Consider the following 15,597-nt stretch of genomic DNA (forward strand, 5'->3'; position numbering starts at 1 on the left):
CTTCTCCTCTCAGTAGGGTGTTTTTGCTGATCCATGTGAACAGCAGAGGTGAGGACCTGCACTGGCACCTCCCATACTCTCCCTTCCTTAAACGCCTTCACCATTTCTGGGCTGCTCTTCTTCAGGCAGCCCCTGGCTACCACATGGCCAAGATGATCATCAAACTCATCACATCCGTCGGCGAGGTCATCAACAATGATCCCTATGTGGGGGACAAGCTAAAGGTCATCTTCCTGGAGAACTACCGGGTATCCTTGGCCGAGAAGGGTACGTGTGGTCTTGTGTAAGCACACGTCAGGAGCTGGGTATGTCCCAGCTGGACCCAGAAGCAGCCCAAAGAGGCTGTCATTGCAAGTCACCTGGTGCTCCCTTAGGAGAGGCCTTAGGACAGGGCAGGGTTGTTCTGCTGCCCTGGGCCCAGGCCGTGGGGAGCTGTGGCCACCAAGGATTAACTAACTCCTACCTCTCTTGCACCCAACAGTGATCCCGGCAGCAGATCTCTCCCAGCAGATCTCCACAGCTGGCACAGAGGCCTCGGGTACTGGCAACATGAAGTTCATGGTGAACGGGGCCCTCACTATTGGTACTATGGATGGGGCCAACGTGGAGATGGCCGAGGAGGCAGGCGAAGACAACCTCTTCATCTTTGGCATGCGAGTGGAGGATGTGGAGGCTCTGGATCGGAAAGGGTTGGTGCTGAGTGTCCAGTGCATACTAGGGCCCATAAGATGGGGATACAGGTCCCATCCATGATCTCAGGGCAGGGGGGGACGACACTCTTCTCCTTGGGCAGCTCTGGAGCAGGCTAAAAACAGGGGGCTAGAGGCAGCCTCTGTCTCGCCCATCAAGGATGCAGCCCCAGGGGTGAGCATCAGTCCCTACAGCCCATCTCTGCTGGGCGCAGGTACAACGCACAGGAATACTACGAGCGGCTGCCAGAGCTGCGCCAGGCTGTGGACCAGATCAGGAGTGGGTTTTTCTCGCCTCGAGATCCCAGTTGCTTCAAGGATGTTGTGAACATGCTCATGTACCATGACAGGTGAGTGCTTGGGTGGGCTGCTCCTCCCCCCATGTCTCCCTGCACCTGCAGGAAGATGTCTGTGGTGCCCTGTCTTGCCAGGCTGGGACCCTAAAGCCAGCAAAACCTTGCCTTATCCTGCTTTGGGTTCCAGGTTCAAGGTGTTTGCTGACTACGAGGCCTACATTAAATGCCAAGGCCAAGTGGACAAGCTGTTCATGGTAAGAGCTGCCCACCACTGAGGTGGGACAGGGTCTGTGGTCTTGGCAATGCAGTGGGGAGACTGGGGAGGGACGGGGATGAGTGAGCTCCTGTGGAGCCCTTCTTCCAGACACAACATCATGGGCATGGCTGAGGCAGGTTCTGCTGCTCTAGCAGCCCCACACCACAGTGTTTAAACAAGCCACATGTGTGTGCCCAAAGCTGTGCAAGGCCAAGAGCTGGGATAGAGCCAGGGACAGGAGCAAGTTCTGACATTGCCTCTCCTCTTGCCAGGACCCCCGGGAGTGGACTAAGAAAGTCATCAGGAACATTGCATGCTCGGGCAAGTTCTCCAGTGACAGGACCATCACGGAGTACGCCCGGGAGATCTGGGGGGTGGAGCCGTCTGCCACAAAGATCCCCCCACCCAACCTCCCAAAGGATTGATGCAGGGGGCAGGAGGGAGAGACGGGCTCCCAGCCCAGGCGGCCTCACCTGTACTTCACTGCCCGTCCAACGGGCTCAGCTCTGCAGGGATGAGGCCTTTTGCTCAGGGGGTAGAAGGATGCTCTGAGGAGCCCTGTCTGAGGAACGGGAGCTGGGGGAGAGGAGAAGGGACCCTGTGTCTGCACCCATGTATCCAGCCTGCATGTGCTGCATAGTGCTTCTAGCGAGATGACCACGGATCAGTCTTCCACAGCTTAACAAGGGCTTTCCATCTCAATCCTCCCCTTTCCCTCCGCACGCAGCCTCGCCTGGCCTCCTCGGCCCTGCCCAGAGGCAGGTTTACTGAACACACTGTGCGTCTTGCGCCCTCCAGTGGGTCTGTCAGCCCCAATGCTAAAGGGGGCCTCTCTGGTCACCCCCTTCCCCAATAACATTTAGAGACAATGGGGCTGGCCCCAGTGCAGGTGTCAGTGCCACAGGAAGAGACATCTCGGGGAGCAGTGACTTCCTCAACCCAGAGCTTGCCATAACCTCCTCCACACCTCTTTGTTAACCAAAAGCCCAGTAACGAAGCCACTCCAATGTAACGAAGCACCTGCCAATGCCAGTGGGATGGGCCCAGGCATGCTCCTGGCTCTGCAGGCACTGCTGTATGCTGAGTGCTGGCTAGGGGTGGATGTCTATCACTTCTCTTCATCCCTCCATAGCTGGGTCATGCTGCGCCACGTGTCCTCCCAGTGCTGGGGCCAGTTTAACACCAGTAGAGCTGTGTAGTGCACCAGTACTCCCTGTGTGACACAACTCATTAAACCGACCACAACACTTGCTGGTCTGACTCCACCTGACTTGTGACTGCTCCACACCTGGGTTCAGGCCACAGTGGCCTTCCCCTGATGTGGCTTCATGGGATGGGGTCATGGCAAGTGGCACCATCATGCCCACAGCAAAAGGTCAGTCTTGCCAGTGCATGGGGAGGGAGCTAGTAGCAGAGGCTGCACCCAGCTATAGGCACAGAGCTGTTACCTGCACCCTGGTGCATTGACTGGATGGAGTGGGGCAGAGGCTTGCCCTGCAAATGGCACACCAGGCTCCTGTGCTACGAATCCCTCTGGCAACTCCCATTTCTCTCATCCCCAGAGAAGCAGAGCTTGGGTTGCAGGCACAAAGCCACTGGGCTCCAGGTGAGCCCGTCACTGGCAGCATGAGCCCCTCACTGGCAGCAGCCACCAGGACCTGTCCAGCCCCAGCTCCAAGCTCCACTCCCTTGCATTACTGCAGCCCTGCCATGCACCCAGCCAACCTGCCCCAAACCTGCCAGGGAAAAGGGGCACAGCTGCAGTGGTCAGCAGTCAATGCCTTTATTAAAACTACACCACTTGTAGATAAACATTTCAGTGTAAATTTCCAAGCATCTCACTGTCCTGCTGGGAATGGTGGTGTGGCATCCCCACCACCAGCAGTTGAGCACACTGGACCCTCAGCTCCATCACACGAGAGGAAGGCAGACAGGCTCTGCCCCGAGCCAGCTGCCAGCAGCAGCACGAGCTGGAATGTGCACGGCACTGTCCAGAGCCAAGTCAGTGTTTCCCTCCTGTCAGTGCAATAAATACAAGTGCGTCAAACGTGATCCAAGTGGCAGTTAGCTTTTGAGTATCATGGGTCAGGAACCTCAGGGACAACCACGCTATGGCAGAAGAATCTCAGTACAAGAACGAGCTACTGTCTGCTTTGCAACTACTGTAAGCCTGCAGGTAGAACCTGGATGCATGCTGGGCAGTTTATACTACAGTGATACATCCCTGAGCAGACCCTTCAAGGCAGCACAGTTCACTGAGCATGACTAAACCTACAGCACCTGGCATTGTCTATATGGACTGATCAGTGGCATCAACCAGGCCCTGTTCTAGCCCCAGGAAGGTGAAGGACACCTTCTCTCTCTGTGGGAGAGGCTAATTTCCACTTCTGCCTCCTGGACAGTATGCTCTGACCATGGCCATGAGATGGGCTAAGAAGTGCTATTGAAAGTGCCTGGGATGCCCAGAGCACAGGAGAGAGGTGGAGGGAGAGAAGGGGAAGGACACTCAGACTTATTTTTGCATCAAGAGCTACGTACCACTGCCTGCTTTGAAGCACAGCAGAACAGTGCAGCCACCAGGAACAGGAATACCTGACCTTCAGTTAGTTAAAAGGCAGCTGAGGAAAAAAGCCTACCCTTCTCACACAGAGGAAGCACATGTCTGCCCGGGTGCGTACAGGGAGAACAGAACACATCCATTCCTGGGGAGATCAAGCAAAAAAGTTATCTCACCCTTTCCAGCTTAAACTTCCAAGTTTGCAATTTATCCACAGAAGTTGCTTCAGTCCTAAGAAGAAGTGCATGTGAGGAAGGAGAACTCCACAGACCATAGCAGGGATGGGAGCAGAAATGGTGTTCAGAAGGAAAAGGGTATAGAAGGTAAAAGGGCACTAACCTTTTCCATTAAATAAACGTCTGAAAAGGAATAACAAAAAAACCCATCTTTCCTTCCATTTCCAAACGTGTGCAAGGAGCTCAACACTTGCAACACCTTGTGACTGAGGAGCTAAATAAAAACCTCTCTCAGCACCTGGACCTTCTGAGTTTGTAATTCCAGCCACGTGGCAAAAAGGAAAGGCAAAACATGTATTTCCTAGAAAGAAAACACCTCAAACTCAAGCAAGACAACTGCAGTCTGGAGGCACGGTAAAAGCCATTCACCTACAAATGAGTCTCTACATGATTCAAACCAGCAGCAGTGTTTAAAGGTGAAACACCCTGGGTCATGACACACAGGTCTGAGGAATGTCTGTCCACAGCAGTACCATGCTGCACTGGCCAGGCTTCCTTGTGCTTCTGTTCTTCATGGTTTGATACTGGCTGGTATCACCCCTCCACATCCACATCAGAAAACAAACCAACAACTTCTTTCTCCTTCCATGATGCCAGGGGCTGGAGTTGCCAAGGATACACAGCAGGACTGGAGTTGGAATCCCTGAGCTCCTCTAGCGCCAGGGATGGAAGAATGGCAGACTGACCCACGGGGAGGGGGAGGAAAAGGAGGGAGAAGAAGGGAAGAAAGGAAAAATCTCTGTGCTGCCAAGCAGCTGGTCTTCAGTGATGATGCTCTTGTTCAGATTTTCCCAGGAATTCCCTAGGAAAGGAAACGACACAGCAGTGACACTCAGCTCTCCTACACTCTGGTGCAAGCTGCAGCCTGCAGGTCTTCCCATTTCCCTGGCAAACAGGGCTGAAGCAGTTGCAGCTACAGGAAAGAACCCTGAGCAGTGCTCCCCTATGCTCCCACCGCAAGAGTCAAGCAGGAGTAGCTGCTCAAGATAACTCCTCCAGAGCATCCTGCTCTGTGCCTCCCCTTCCCAAATCCTGCTTCGCAGGAGAGCTTTGTGCTAAGCCAGCCCCTCTGAAGACCATAGCGTCTCCAGTTGCCCAATACAAGTGCCTGTTGCCCATCTCTCTTGCTGCTTGGTGTGTGTCCCAGTGTGCCCCAAAGCCCCCCCAGGAGGAGGAGTCCCTGTTTAGCTGGGCTGTTACCGCAGTATTCGAGGTAGCTCTGGACTCCGGTAGATGTACTTGTGCCGGTAGCCGAGGTCTGTGTGGAACGGCACAAACTGCACCTTGTAGTCTCGGAAACTCCGCGACGTTGCAGCGATGTTGTAAAGCTGAGACCAAGGGGAGGCAGGTGAGGGACACTTGTCACCCAACCCAGCTACCCCATCAAACCAGCACCCCTCTCAGGGTGGGTTATGGGCCCTGCCTGCACCCACTTTGCTCTAGCACCATCTATGCTCCAGTACCATTTCACTACTGATCTGCCACTTCCAACACCACAGAATTTCCAATCCCTTCCAACTATGCATTTCTACATATTCCTATTGCTGTCTTTTTCCCTAGCTGGGATGTTCCATCCACACCAGCTCCTCCTACCAGATCAGTTTGCCAAGTCAGCATATGTGTACCTTCTTTCCCAGATGAAATGGTACCACGGGGTCATCCTCAGCATGAAGGATGAGCAAGGAGCAGGAGATGTATTTCACACTGTTAAGAGAGACACCAATGTCACAAAGGCTCAGAGCAATCCCATCATTCTCCAAGACCAACACACTTAGATTTTCAAGGAAACTGCAATGACAAACATGTCCTGTGGGTCATTACCTGCAGCTCAGATCCTGAAAGCACTATTATCTGGGCACCATTCATTTGATCTATAGAAAATCTTACTAGTGGAAGACATCCTTGTAAAAGCTATTTACTGTACAAAGCAGAGCAGAGTGGCTCACCCCACTGCAAAGCAGCATCCCCCGAGCTTCAGTTTGGTTTCAGTACTGGAAGCAAACTCAGAAGTGCTCAGGCTTTTGAATAAAATGCCCAGTGAAGAGAGACAATGTTATTACACACAGAGGGACTTATACAAATACACAGCAATGTCCCCAAATCTTCAATGTCTCAATGTAACATACACTTGAAAAGCATGAATCACATGGCCCAAATCAGCATACCCCGAGTACTCTCCATTGCATCTGTCCTTATTAAGAACAATTAAAAAGGAAAGAGCTCTACAGTGCAAAAATGTGTTGCACTCAGGGCTGCAAGAGGAACTGAAAACCCTTCAGCAAGTATAATGCTTCAACAACAAGAAATAGTAAATCAAAAAGCAGAGAGTGCAGGCTGATGTCTATGTCCCCTGATGCTTGCCACAGCTCCCTGCAGCACCAGCCAAACCCCAGCAGAGACAGTACTCACTTCTCATCGTTTGCGAATTTAATTCCACTTGTCGTGATGGGGTCAAGGAAGAACCAGTCAAACCCAGGGAAGTATCTGTATATCTGAGAGGAAAAATGTGCATTAATGGCAGGCACCAACAGGACATTTACACAAACAGCAGTAACATGGTCCCTATTTCCACCAGCATTATTTTTCCACTCCTGTTTCAGGCCCATCTTAGCAGCCTGCTCAGGAGCAAGCTCTCTTGTATGGTCAAGGTCTCCAGGTACCACACTGCTGCTGACAACAGTCTTCCTGGGAGAGCGCTTTATCCCAGGGCACCTCACCAAAGAGCAGCCATGCCGGCTGGAAGAGATGGCCACATGAGTGAACTCACCAGGGAACCCACACAATGGGCAAGGGGCCACATAGATGGGGACTAAGAGAAGCCCAGATTTGCCATCACTATGCTCACAGCCCACAAAACAGCCTCCTGCAACAGAGAAGCTACAAGAACAGGCTGTACACTGCTGAGAGCAGAGTCCATCCTCCTCTCCCTACATTTATTGCCCTTTCTGATCCCAGTTTGTTTGCTTGAAGCATGCCCCACACATGCTTTGGTACTGCTTATTGGACTAGTGCTGCCAGGAGCTGCCTTAAGTGCAGCTCTTTACCCCTGATGCTTATAAATATCATTGCTGCCCCACAAGCTGTGCAGTTATTGATCTTCTGAATTACTCTTCACTTCTGAAAATTAATTTCTAAGTATACAATTACATGCTACTAGTGTAAGAGCCACTGTGTACTTGCCACAGAAAAGGGATGACTTCGTGCCTCCTCCCGTATGTTGGTGAAAGGAGATTCCAGGATCAGGGCATCTGGGGGTGTTTCTGAAAAGCCAAAGGTAACATGCTGAAATGCAGGTGTGCAGACAGACAGCAAGGTCAGGGTCTGCCTTGTGAAAGCCCCTGCCACCATGGTGTGCCAAGGACAGCCTTGTCACTGCACAGGCGTGTGTGGAAGCCTGGGACACTAGCAGGATCCAGGCTGGTGGGAAAGGCATCCACCCCCCAGACTTACCTCTCTCGCAGAGGCGCCTCACTAGGTTTGTTGCAACCCTGGAGAGAACAAGAACGAACAGTTAATGTGGTGTAGTCCCTCTGCAAAGTACCAGGCTCCAGTGGTAGCAGGTGGCAGAGGTATGACTCAACCGCCTTAACATCACCCACTCATGCTGTCTGGGGTTCCCAAAGGGGAACACCCAACTGTCTGCAGGAGCATTAGGTGCCTGCAGTTAGGTACACGAACAAGTCCCAGGGTGACACTGCAAGGAGCTCCCATAGCTGAGGAAGAAAGGAGCAAATCTCCCCCATGCATCTTTGTAACGGGACAGGGATATTTCCAAAGTGGTTGAATCCTCCAGGCACAGCATATTTCAAAATGCTCAGACTCCAGACTGGCTGTGGGCACCAGGGAACTCAGCTGAGGACCACAGTCCCAGGCCACTCAGGCTTCACTGCACTGGGAAATATCACCAGCACAATGTGATGCAAAAGGGATCCTGAACATGGCAAGAGCCAAAGGGAAAGTTTTTGCCTTCTCTCAAACAAAGCAGTGTTCAGTATCACAGCAATGAAGAGGCACTATCTTGAAACACCTCCCCCTGCCCCAGGCACACAGCTAGTGGACAGCAGGACAAGCTTTTGTGGTCTCCAGCAGTTTAATGGACACACAGCTCAACTCAGAAGGAATTCTTGTGTTAGCCCTATGCTCCTCTGCAAATCAGGGGGGTAAGAACCCCCGCTGCCGGCTGAACACAACCCACCTCTGGGCAGCAATGTAGGAAAGGTAAGTTAAAAACATGCAGGCAAAGACATTTGACACTTTGCCACATAAACATGGAAAACATTTTATAAGGGTAAGTCATGTGCATGTGCAGCTGGTGTGAAATATTCAGAGTATCAGAGAAGCCCAGTGTCCTGCTCTGAAGGACATCTAGCCTAGGTTCCCCACAGGAAGAGATCAGTGCAGTCCCACTTCCTCTTCCCCTGGTCAATCTGCATTATATTGTTCCAAGTGTCTTTTTTTCCAGTGTAACCCCCTGGGCAATGAAGGTTCCAGATCAATTCCTGCACAGTCATTCACTGTAGCCCTTCTCATGCTGTAGAGTGCAAAGGAGAGGCTACTCTGCAGCAACGATGCCACAGACCCCCAAGCCAAGCCAGCCTCCACCCAAGGCCAGTGTTCTCCAGAAGCTGCTATGTCCCTCTGAGATGAGATGCTTACCCTGTGCCCAAGGAGTGTCCCCATATATAGACAGGGTTGTCTCCACTTCTTGCTTTGATCCAGTCAAAGACATGAAGGGCGTCATAGGTCATCCCCCTCTCTGATGGGCTGCCTATTGAATCGCCCCAGCCTGAAACACAAACAGTCCCTCTGAGAGCCACACAAAGGGATCAGCAAAGCCAGGCAGCAACAACAAAGCCAAGAGCTGGATCTCAAACACTGCCACACTGTGCTCTTGCACCTACCCATCCGCAACAGTCTTGCTCCCAAACCATGGCTTCTTTGGCATGCGTGTAACCAGTATGTAAGTGGAGTCACTAAGAGCATAAGAACTGGAGACATAGGGTCAAAACCCAAGCACATTTCACAGAGCTGCTGCAACATCAGTTTGTCCATGCTGTTCGATCAATGACCTCAAGCAATTTTCCCCCTCCTGACTAGTTTGGCTCTATCACTACTGCTGCATGTCTACACATCTTATGCTAAGCAGCAAGCAGCTCACATCCCTTCTGATACCTAATAAGCAGCCACAGAAGCAGCTGCCAGCAGGACTGAAAAACAGGGCAAGCTCCTACAAATAAACCTCTCCCAGATGCCTTCTTGATTAAAATGCAATGGATTAATTTCTTTTCTGTATCTGCAGTGGCATTACACTGCAGCCATTGCTTAAAGACTAAGAAGGGAAAAAAGAGCAGCAGAAGCTTGACTGCTGGTGGCACAGGGTTGCAAAACAGCCATGGCTCCTGCTAGGGAGTTACCAACTGCTAGTGAATCATTTACTCCATGTCTTATCTCACCTATTAGCTTTTAAGTGCAAGTTCAATTCACTGTGTGACCTCAGGAAAGTCAATTAGCTCATATCCTAAAGACTACATCTAGGCAAGTTACTAGTTTCCAGATATGCACCTTGGTGGATGCCTTAACTGGATGTTGTGACAGCAAATGTGCCTGGTCACCCTCTGCTCCTCAGCTCCCAAATCAATGAGCCCTAGGTATGAGGACAGACAGGAGCCAGAGTCCACCAAGCTGGACATCAGAAAGTGGTGCTACACAGGAAGGCACCGGAAAGAAATTTCTGGAAGTTCTTTGGAAACCCATTAGGAAAACAAGAAGCAATAACCACAACTGATCATCTGGCATGAAGTGTTTATGAAACAGCTCCCCTAAGAGCAACAAAAAAGGAGCAAATTCTCTGTTGCTTCTACAGAAAGAGACATCTAGAACTGTTCCATAATAAAAGAAACCCACATACCTCGATAATCAAACGTGACCACATGGTACCCGAGGGAGCTGAGAACCTGGAGGGCAGAGAGACATGCAGAAACCCATCATAGAGACTTGCACAGCAGCCGAGCTCTTGCCTCAGTGCAGGGATCTAATTTACAACATTATCAGCCTGATGTGGTGAAGCAACAACTTAACACCTTTTCTGTGGACCAGGCACAGAGCTTTTTAAATATGAATCATCTCAGCCCACTCCATTCATTTCCCGGACCTCATATCAGGCTTAGATGTTGACTCTCTTTAACAGCTTTGCCCTTAAGATCCACAGACATCCCATGAATGGTTCCTCTACAAACACTTCCACGTTTTTCAGTGGAACAACTGCTTCATTTATATTGTTCAAACGGGCATAAATGTCAACGTAATACAGAGGAGCACATGTCAGGTTTCAGAAGGCTTAAATATATACATCCAAAACAGACAATTGATCTGTCACGAAGATGTATGTTACAGGCAATGTTAATACTAACTAAATACGTTAAAAGCAAGAAAATATTAGATCAGCTTGCTCAGAGAAAGTGCCTTGTTAAAAACAGTGCTACCATTTCAAACTAGCATTGTGCAGCATGAACCCAAGAGCTCTGTGAGAGATAAAAATCAACACAAAAATACCAAAATATTGTTGCTTTCATGGTCTGTGTGTGATACATGACTGAAATAAAGCAATCTCAGCATTAGACTACACTCTACACCTTCTAATGGACTAAAGGAAATCATCTAGTCACTTTATTTCTGGTGTAATTGAAATCTTCACAGCCTGAACAGTGACTGTTACTAGGTCAGATCACATGAGTGCAGTACAAAGAAAAGGAGGACAACAGAAAGGCGGGGTGTTCAGGTAAGCTGGCAATTCAACTCCTTTGTTGGGAGGGCTGTGCTGGTGATGGATTCCCTCTGGGATCCATCCAGGGCTAATTTTCACACATTTCAGACATGCACTGGATGTTTCTTTCTCCTCACTGGTCTGTGTTTCCATGTTACCTCCTGCTCACCCTTGCTGCACTTGGTTCTGTCATTTCTTGGCACTATCCATAGGATTATGCTACTCCACTACCCCTCCTTTATATTAGCAGATGCAACTGCAATTCCTTCAAAGTCCCTTCACTTTTTGCTATTCAGGTCTCTTCAAGCAACTCCTGTGTCTCTTTCCTTGACTCCAAATCCTTCAATGGGGACAAGGTCAATACTGTGTGCACTGCCAGGGCAAAGGCCCTTTACAGCACAGGTATTAGATATGTATTTTTTCCACTCTGGGATCTGCACTCCCAAGTTACTGTTTCTTCAACACCCTCTTGAAATAACTATTCCACCATCAGAGAGAGATGTGGTTACGTGTACACAACACCACAGGACAGAATACCACTGCAACCTACAGAACAACAACAGAATAATCAGGTAAAGTATTAATTAACAAATGAGGTGCTGTTTTGATCAGAAGCACTGTGTACCATTTTTGTATGTTCACTTACACACTGGACCCCCTGACTGGACATGCAGAACACAAAGTTCCTTCTTCAAAGTTTGGTTTTTAACTTCCCAAGGTGATTTTACTGCTAAGATACCACATACAATCTCTCCTTTTCCAAGCCATTAAAAGAAACCTGTTGACAGTTAACCTGTCTTGTACTCTTGTGAAAGTATTCGTGGCAAAGGACCTGGTTAGCTCAGCTGGAGCTGACAGTTAACAACAGCAAGTTGTTAACTTGCTGAAAAGAGCTTTCGAATATCTTTTAATATGGCAATATGCTCCTGGCTTACAGACCCCTCTTCCCATACATGCTTCATACCTAGAGGAGACTCAGAGCCCTAAGCTATCTGCCTGTTGGGGGTGAGCTGTACTGAGCAGTCTTCACACACCTACACACATCTGAGGTGTTAATGCAACTGCTTGGACAACATGTGCAGGCACTTACCTTGTAAAGCTCCACACGGTGATCCCCTCCTCTGGCATCAGCAATTCATGAAGAGAAGAGGAGAAACAAAAGGCCCCACAAAACAAACAAAAAGAGCCATATGTGAACATTTAAGCCTCCAGAAACAGACTTCTCCAATCATCACAGGCTTCCAGGTTAACACAAACATGCCAAACCTAAGAAATACCAGAAATGCTTTGTCACAGGTTTCAAGGAGACACCAAGGCTTTGCTGACCTATGCAGGACATGGTTTTGAAGTCAGCTTCTCTCTACAGATCTCTCAGCTGGTAAAAATGAACTTTTCAACCCACCCTCTCTACTTGCCTCTTCCTGTAATACATCCAAAGCAGCTTGGCCCTGTTGGCTTTGCAGATACTTGCTCCTACCACCAGTAACTGCTGCTCCATAAGGTGCGATGCTGTCTTCAGGACTCACCATGTTAACCCAACCTGCTGGCCCTGGGATTTTCTCACCTCGCTCCAAGCACAGGGACAGAAAGGACATGTGCAAAAGACTGAGCAGAGGAAACCACAGTTGAACATTGCAAGTCCAGGGAAAGAAACTCCTTTAGTATTTTTGGTCTTGTTTTGAGGTTTTTTGTTTTGGCCCGTGCAGTCTCTAAACCAAAATGCCACTTCCCAGTCGTGCCTCTAAGAACACATGCACTTGCCAACCAAAAGCTATCAGCTCCAACTGTTCTACAAAATACCTGATGCAGCCAAAAACACAAGGGGTTGCTTGTAAGTACTTCTGAATCATGTAAGGCTGAAGAAGATACACTTGCTTAAAAAGTCACCCTTGACATCCCTGACATCTCCTCTCACTACAAGAGAGACATTGAGGTGCTGGAGCAGGGCCAGAGAAGGGCAATGGAGCTGGAGCACAAGTGTGATGAAGAACAGCTGAGGGACCTGGGGGGTTTAGTCTGGAGAAGAGAAGGCTCAGGGGGTACCTTATTGTTCTCTACAACTGCCTGAAAGGAGGATGGAGCCAGGAGGGGGCTGGTCTCTGCTCCCAAGGAACAAGGGATAGGACAAGAGGAAATGGCCTCAAGCTGCTCCAGGGGAGGTTTAGGCTGGATATTGGGAACAGTTTCTTCCCCAAGGGGCAGTGAGGCATTGGAACAGGCTGCCCAGGGCAGTGGTGGAGTCACCGTCCCTGGAAGTGTTCACAAACTCAGACAAAGCAGAAAGCCAAGGCAGTGCCTTTTACTTATGGCTGATGCAGCCTGCATCAGTAGAGCAGCCCTTTGACAAAAGACAGAATATGCAGTGGAGAAACATACAGTAATATACATAAAAGCTGAAATGGCAAAGGCAATACACTTCCAGCTTCCCCAATACACAAAGTGAAATGTGAAATATGTAATCGATCCATAGCTCAGGACTTTATCCCAATAGCACTTGGAGAAGCAAGAAGTAAATCTAATCAATATGCACGTAACAGAGATACTGGTCCCAAATTACCACCATTAAGCTGCAGAATAGCTTCCATTAGTAGCATTTGCTACACCAAGTAAAGGCAAGAAAACAGGCAAAGCAGTATTAGAAAAACAATGCAACAATTTAATTAAACCTTGAAGGTAGGGTCAGTTTTCAAAAACCCATCTCCTCGTGCATTTCCTGGCTCACAGCATGCATCTTCCACACCATGCCCTCATACTAAAGAGCACTGCTACAGCAAGAGTTTAGGTGAAAAAGGGCAGTGCAAAGGCTAGTGAATCTTCACTACCAGCACAGCTGAAACAGTTTCTTTGCGTTGTATCACAGAACTTGTATTTCTGCAATGCTTCTGCTCTTGCAGCGTATCTATGAGCAGACATCAGCTTCAGAAGATCATGCACTGGCACTCCAAACTCAGAAAGGGGCTGATACTAGTAAGGAAAAAGAACACATTCTAATAAATGAACTAAAGCACTCTATCGTGCAGAGATGTGTCAGGAAGAACATGATTCTGAGAAACAACTAAGAAGTTTCTAACATGCTAATGTTTTCTAAGGATCCAGCAACAAAGTATAGAGAACCCATCTACTTCTCTAGCTGATACACATGATCAACTACAGAATTACAAGTTTTAGAAATGCTCCTGTTCCAGACAAACATCCTGCACATATGCAATCATGAAACAAGACCATTACCAAACCAAGCACGTTACCTTCCTCTTTCCTTCTGATTTTGCTTCCTCAGAATGTGTTAACTACCAAAAGAAGCCCACAAAAGGAACTCGGAAGTTTATTTACTGATGTAAATCACATATACAGAAGCAGTAATCCTATCTCTTGATTCAGAGACCACTACACTGAAAAGAACTAATTCTCCCTAGCTGATCCAGTAAGTGTCACAGCCTCCTGGCAGAAGATACAAGGTAGACTACAATATCAGGTAGCTCTAGTAACTGCGAGAAATCTATTCCCACATTCAACAAATGGAGAGGCATCATTTCTTAAAGCATGCTTTCCTTTACAAAGAAAGGAGTAGCACCAACCTGCTTTTAGCATTTATTCTGGTTTTAATCATAGAATAGTTCAGGTTGGAAGGGACCTTTAAAGGTCATCTAGTCCAACCCCTGCAATAATCAGGGACATTTTCAACTACAGCAGGTTGCTCCAAGCCCCTGTGTCCAACCTGGCCTTGAACACTGCCAGGGATGGGGCATCTACCACCTCTCTGGATGACCTGTGCCAGTGTTTCATCACCCTCATCATAAGAAGCCTTCTTCCTTATATCTAGTCTAAGTCTATCCTCTTTGACACCAGAACTCCTTGCCCTATCACTACAGGCCCTACTAAAAAGTTTGTCCCCATCCTTCTTATCAATGTACCAAAGCTGCAGCAAGCCAGGAAAACACAGCATGAAACAAAGGCATCACTTTTTATGCCTCACCTTGTTCCTGCATTCCCATGCAAGTAGAGGATTACAGGATGGCTGGATCCCAAAGCATCTTCGAACCACAACTGGTCCTTCCCTCGGGCATTCTTCCATAATGCTGCAGGAACCGTGTGCCTGTAGACAGCAGGAAAATGTACATTGTCAGATACTCAGTACCTGCCATTTTAATGTTGAGTTCTTCTGATCAGCTCATTACCTCAGGATTACACCCCCCACACACGCTCTTCATAGAACTGTCAGGAGTACCAGATGAAGGGCCAGATTTAAAAGGCAGTACCCAAGGTTATTTCTGTATTTTCACCTCCCATCATGGTTGGCTTCAAAACTCAGGGCTGTGCAAGGTACCAAACCTCACAGGCAAACCCAAAGCACAATTACTGAATTGCCACTGTTCTGGAGAAAGAATCTCAGTTCCTCAGCTTTTATGACATTTAATTTCTTCAATTAACATACTTATACACCACAAACAAGATGGACAACTAGGTCAGCAGATGTCCACCATAATCTAAGTCAGTTGGCTTTGGAAAGAGTGTTCAGTAAGAGGCATATCTGAGTCTGAGGAAACCTGAGGAAAAAGAGGAGCTCAGAGTCTGATGAGAAGATCGTGTATTTTGTTTTCAGACACCAGATTCTTGAAGGTAAAACATTTCAGCTGGAAAAAGTACAATCTAGAAGAGCCAGGAATTTTTAACTCATGGCTGTTGTTCTGTAGATGATATAGCTGGGCAGCCTGTTAGAAAGAATCAGCACGGATGGAATGGAAAAACAAATGACAGACTAAAGAGAAGGTAGGGAGCTTATGGATCAGGGTCAAAGGAAGA

The 15,597-nt window shown here is 48.6% G+C and overlaps 2 protein-coding genes across 2 annotated transcripts in view; one reads left to right on the forward strand and one right to left on the reverse strand.

Annotated features, from left to right (window-relative positions):
* Nucleotides 1-1,797, forward strand: part of PYGB (phosphorylase, glycogen; brain) — a gene marked incomplete at its 5' end in the record, with an annotated part of 16,219 nt that extends 14,422 nt beyond the window's left edge. The window contains 5 exons of the mRNA XM_010011964.1: nucleotides 126-267; nucleotides 482-689; nucleotides 905-1,039; nucleotides 1,173-1,239; nucleotides 1,514-1,797. Of these exons, the coding sequence (XP_010010266.1) occupies nucleotides 126-267; nucleotides 482-689; nucleotides 905-1,039; nucleotides 1,173-1,239; nucleotides 1,514-1,666 (705 nt within the window). The remainder of the gene's footprint in view (nucleotides 1-125; nucleotides 268-481; nucleotides 690-904; nucleotides 1,040-1,172; nucleotides 1,240-1,513) is intronic.
* A 2,766-nt stretch (nucleotides 1,798-4,563) lies between these two features.
* On the reverse strand, nucleotides 4,564-14,924 carry ABHD12 (abhydrolase domain containing 12; the record flags this gene model as incomplete). The annotated part of the gene is made up of 10 exons (XM_010011966.1): nucleotides 4,564-4,836; nucleotides 5,235-5,362; nucleotides 5,660-5,738; nucleotides 6,444-6,526; nucleotides 7,215-7,294; nucleotides 7,485-7,522; nucleotides 8,691-8,820; nucleotides 9,943-9,988; nucleotides 11,888-11,918; nucleotides 14,771-14,924. Coding segments are annotated over 10 exons (809 nt in total), but the record flags the coding sequence as incomplete, so codon positions are not given.
* Nucleotides 14,925-15,597: the final 673 nt, after the last annotated feature.

This window comes from Nestor notabilis, unplaced genomic scaffold (assembly GCF_000696875.1).
Source record: "Nestor notabilis isolate BGI_N333 unplaced genomic scaffold, ASM69687v1 scaffold4443, whole genome shotgun sequence".
Taxonomy (NCBI): domain Eukaryota; kingdom Metazoa; phylum Chordata; class Aves; order Psittaciformes; family Psittacidae; genus Nestor; species Nestor notabilis.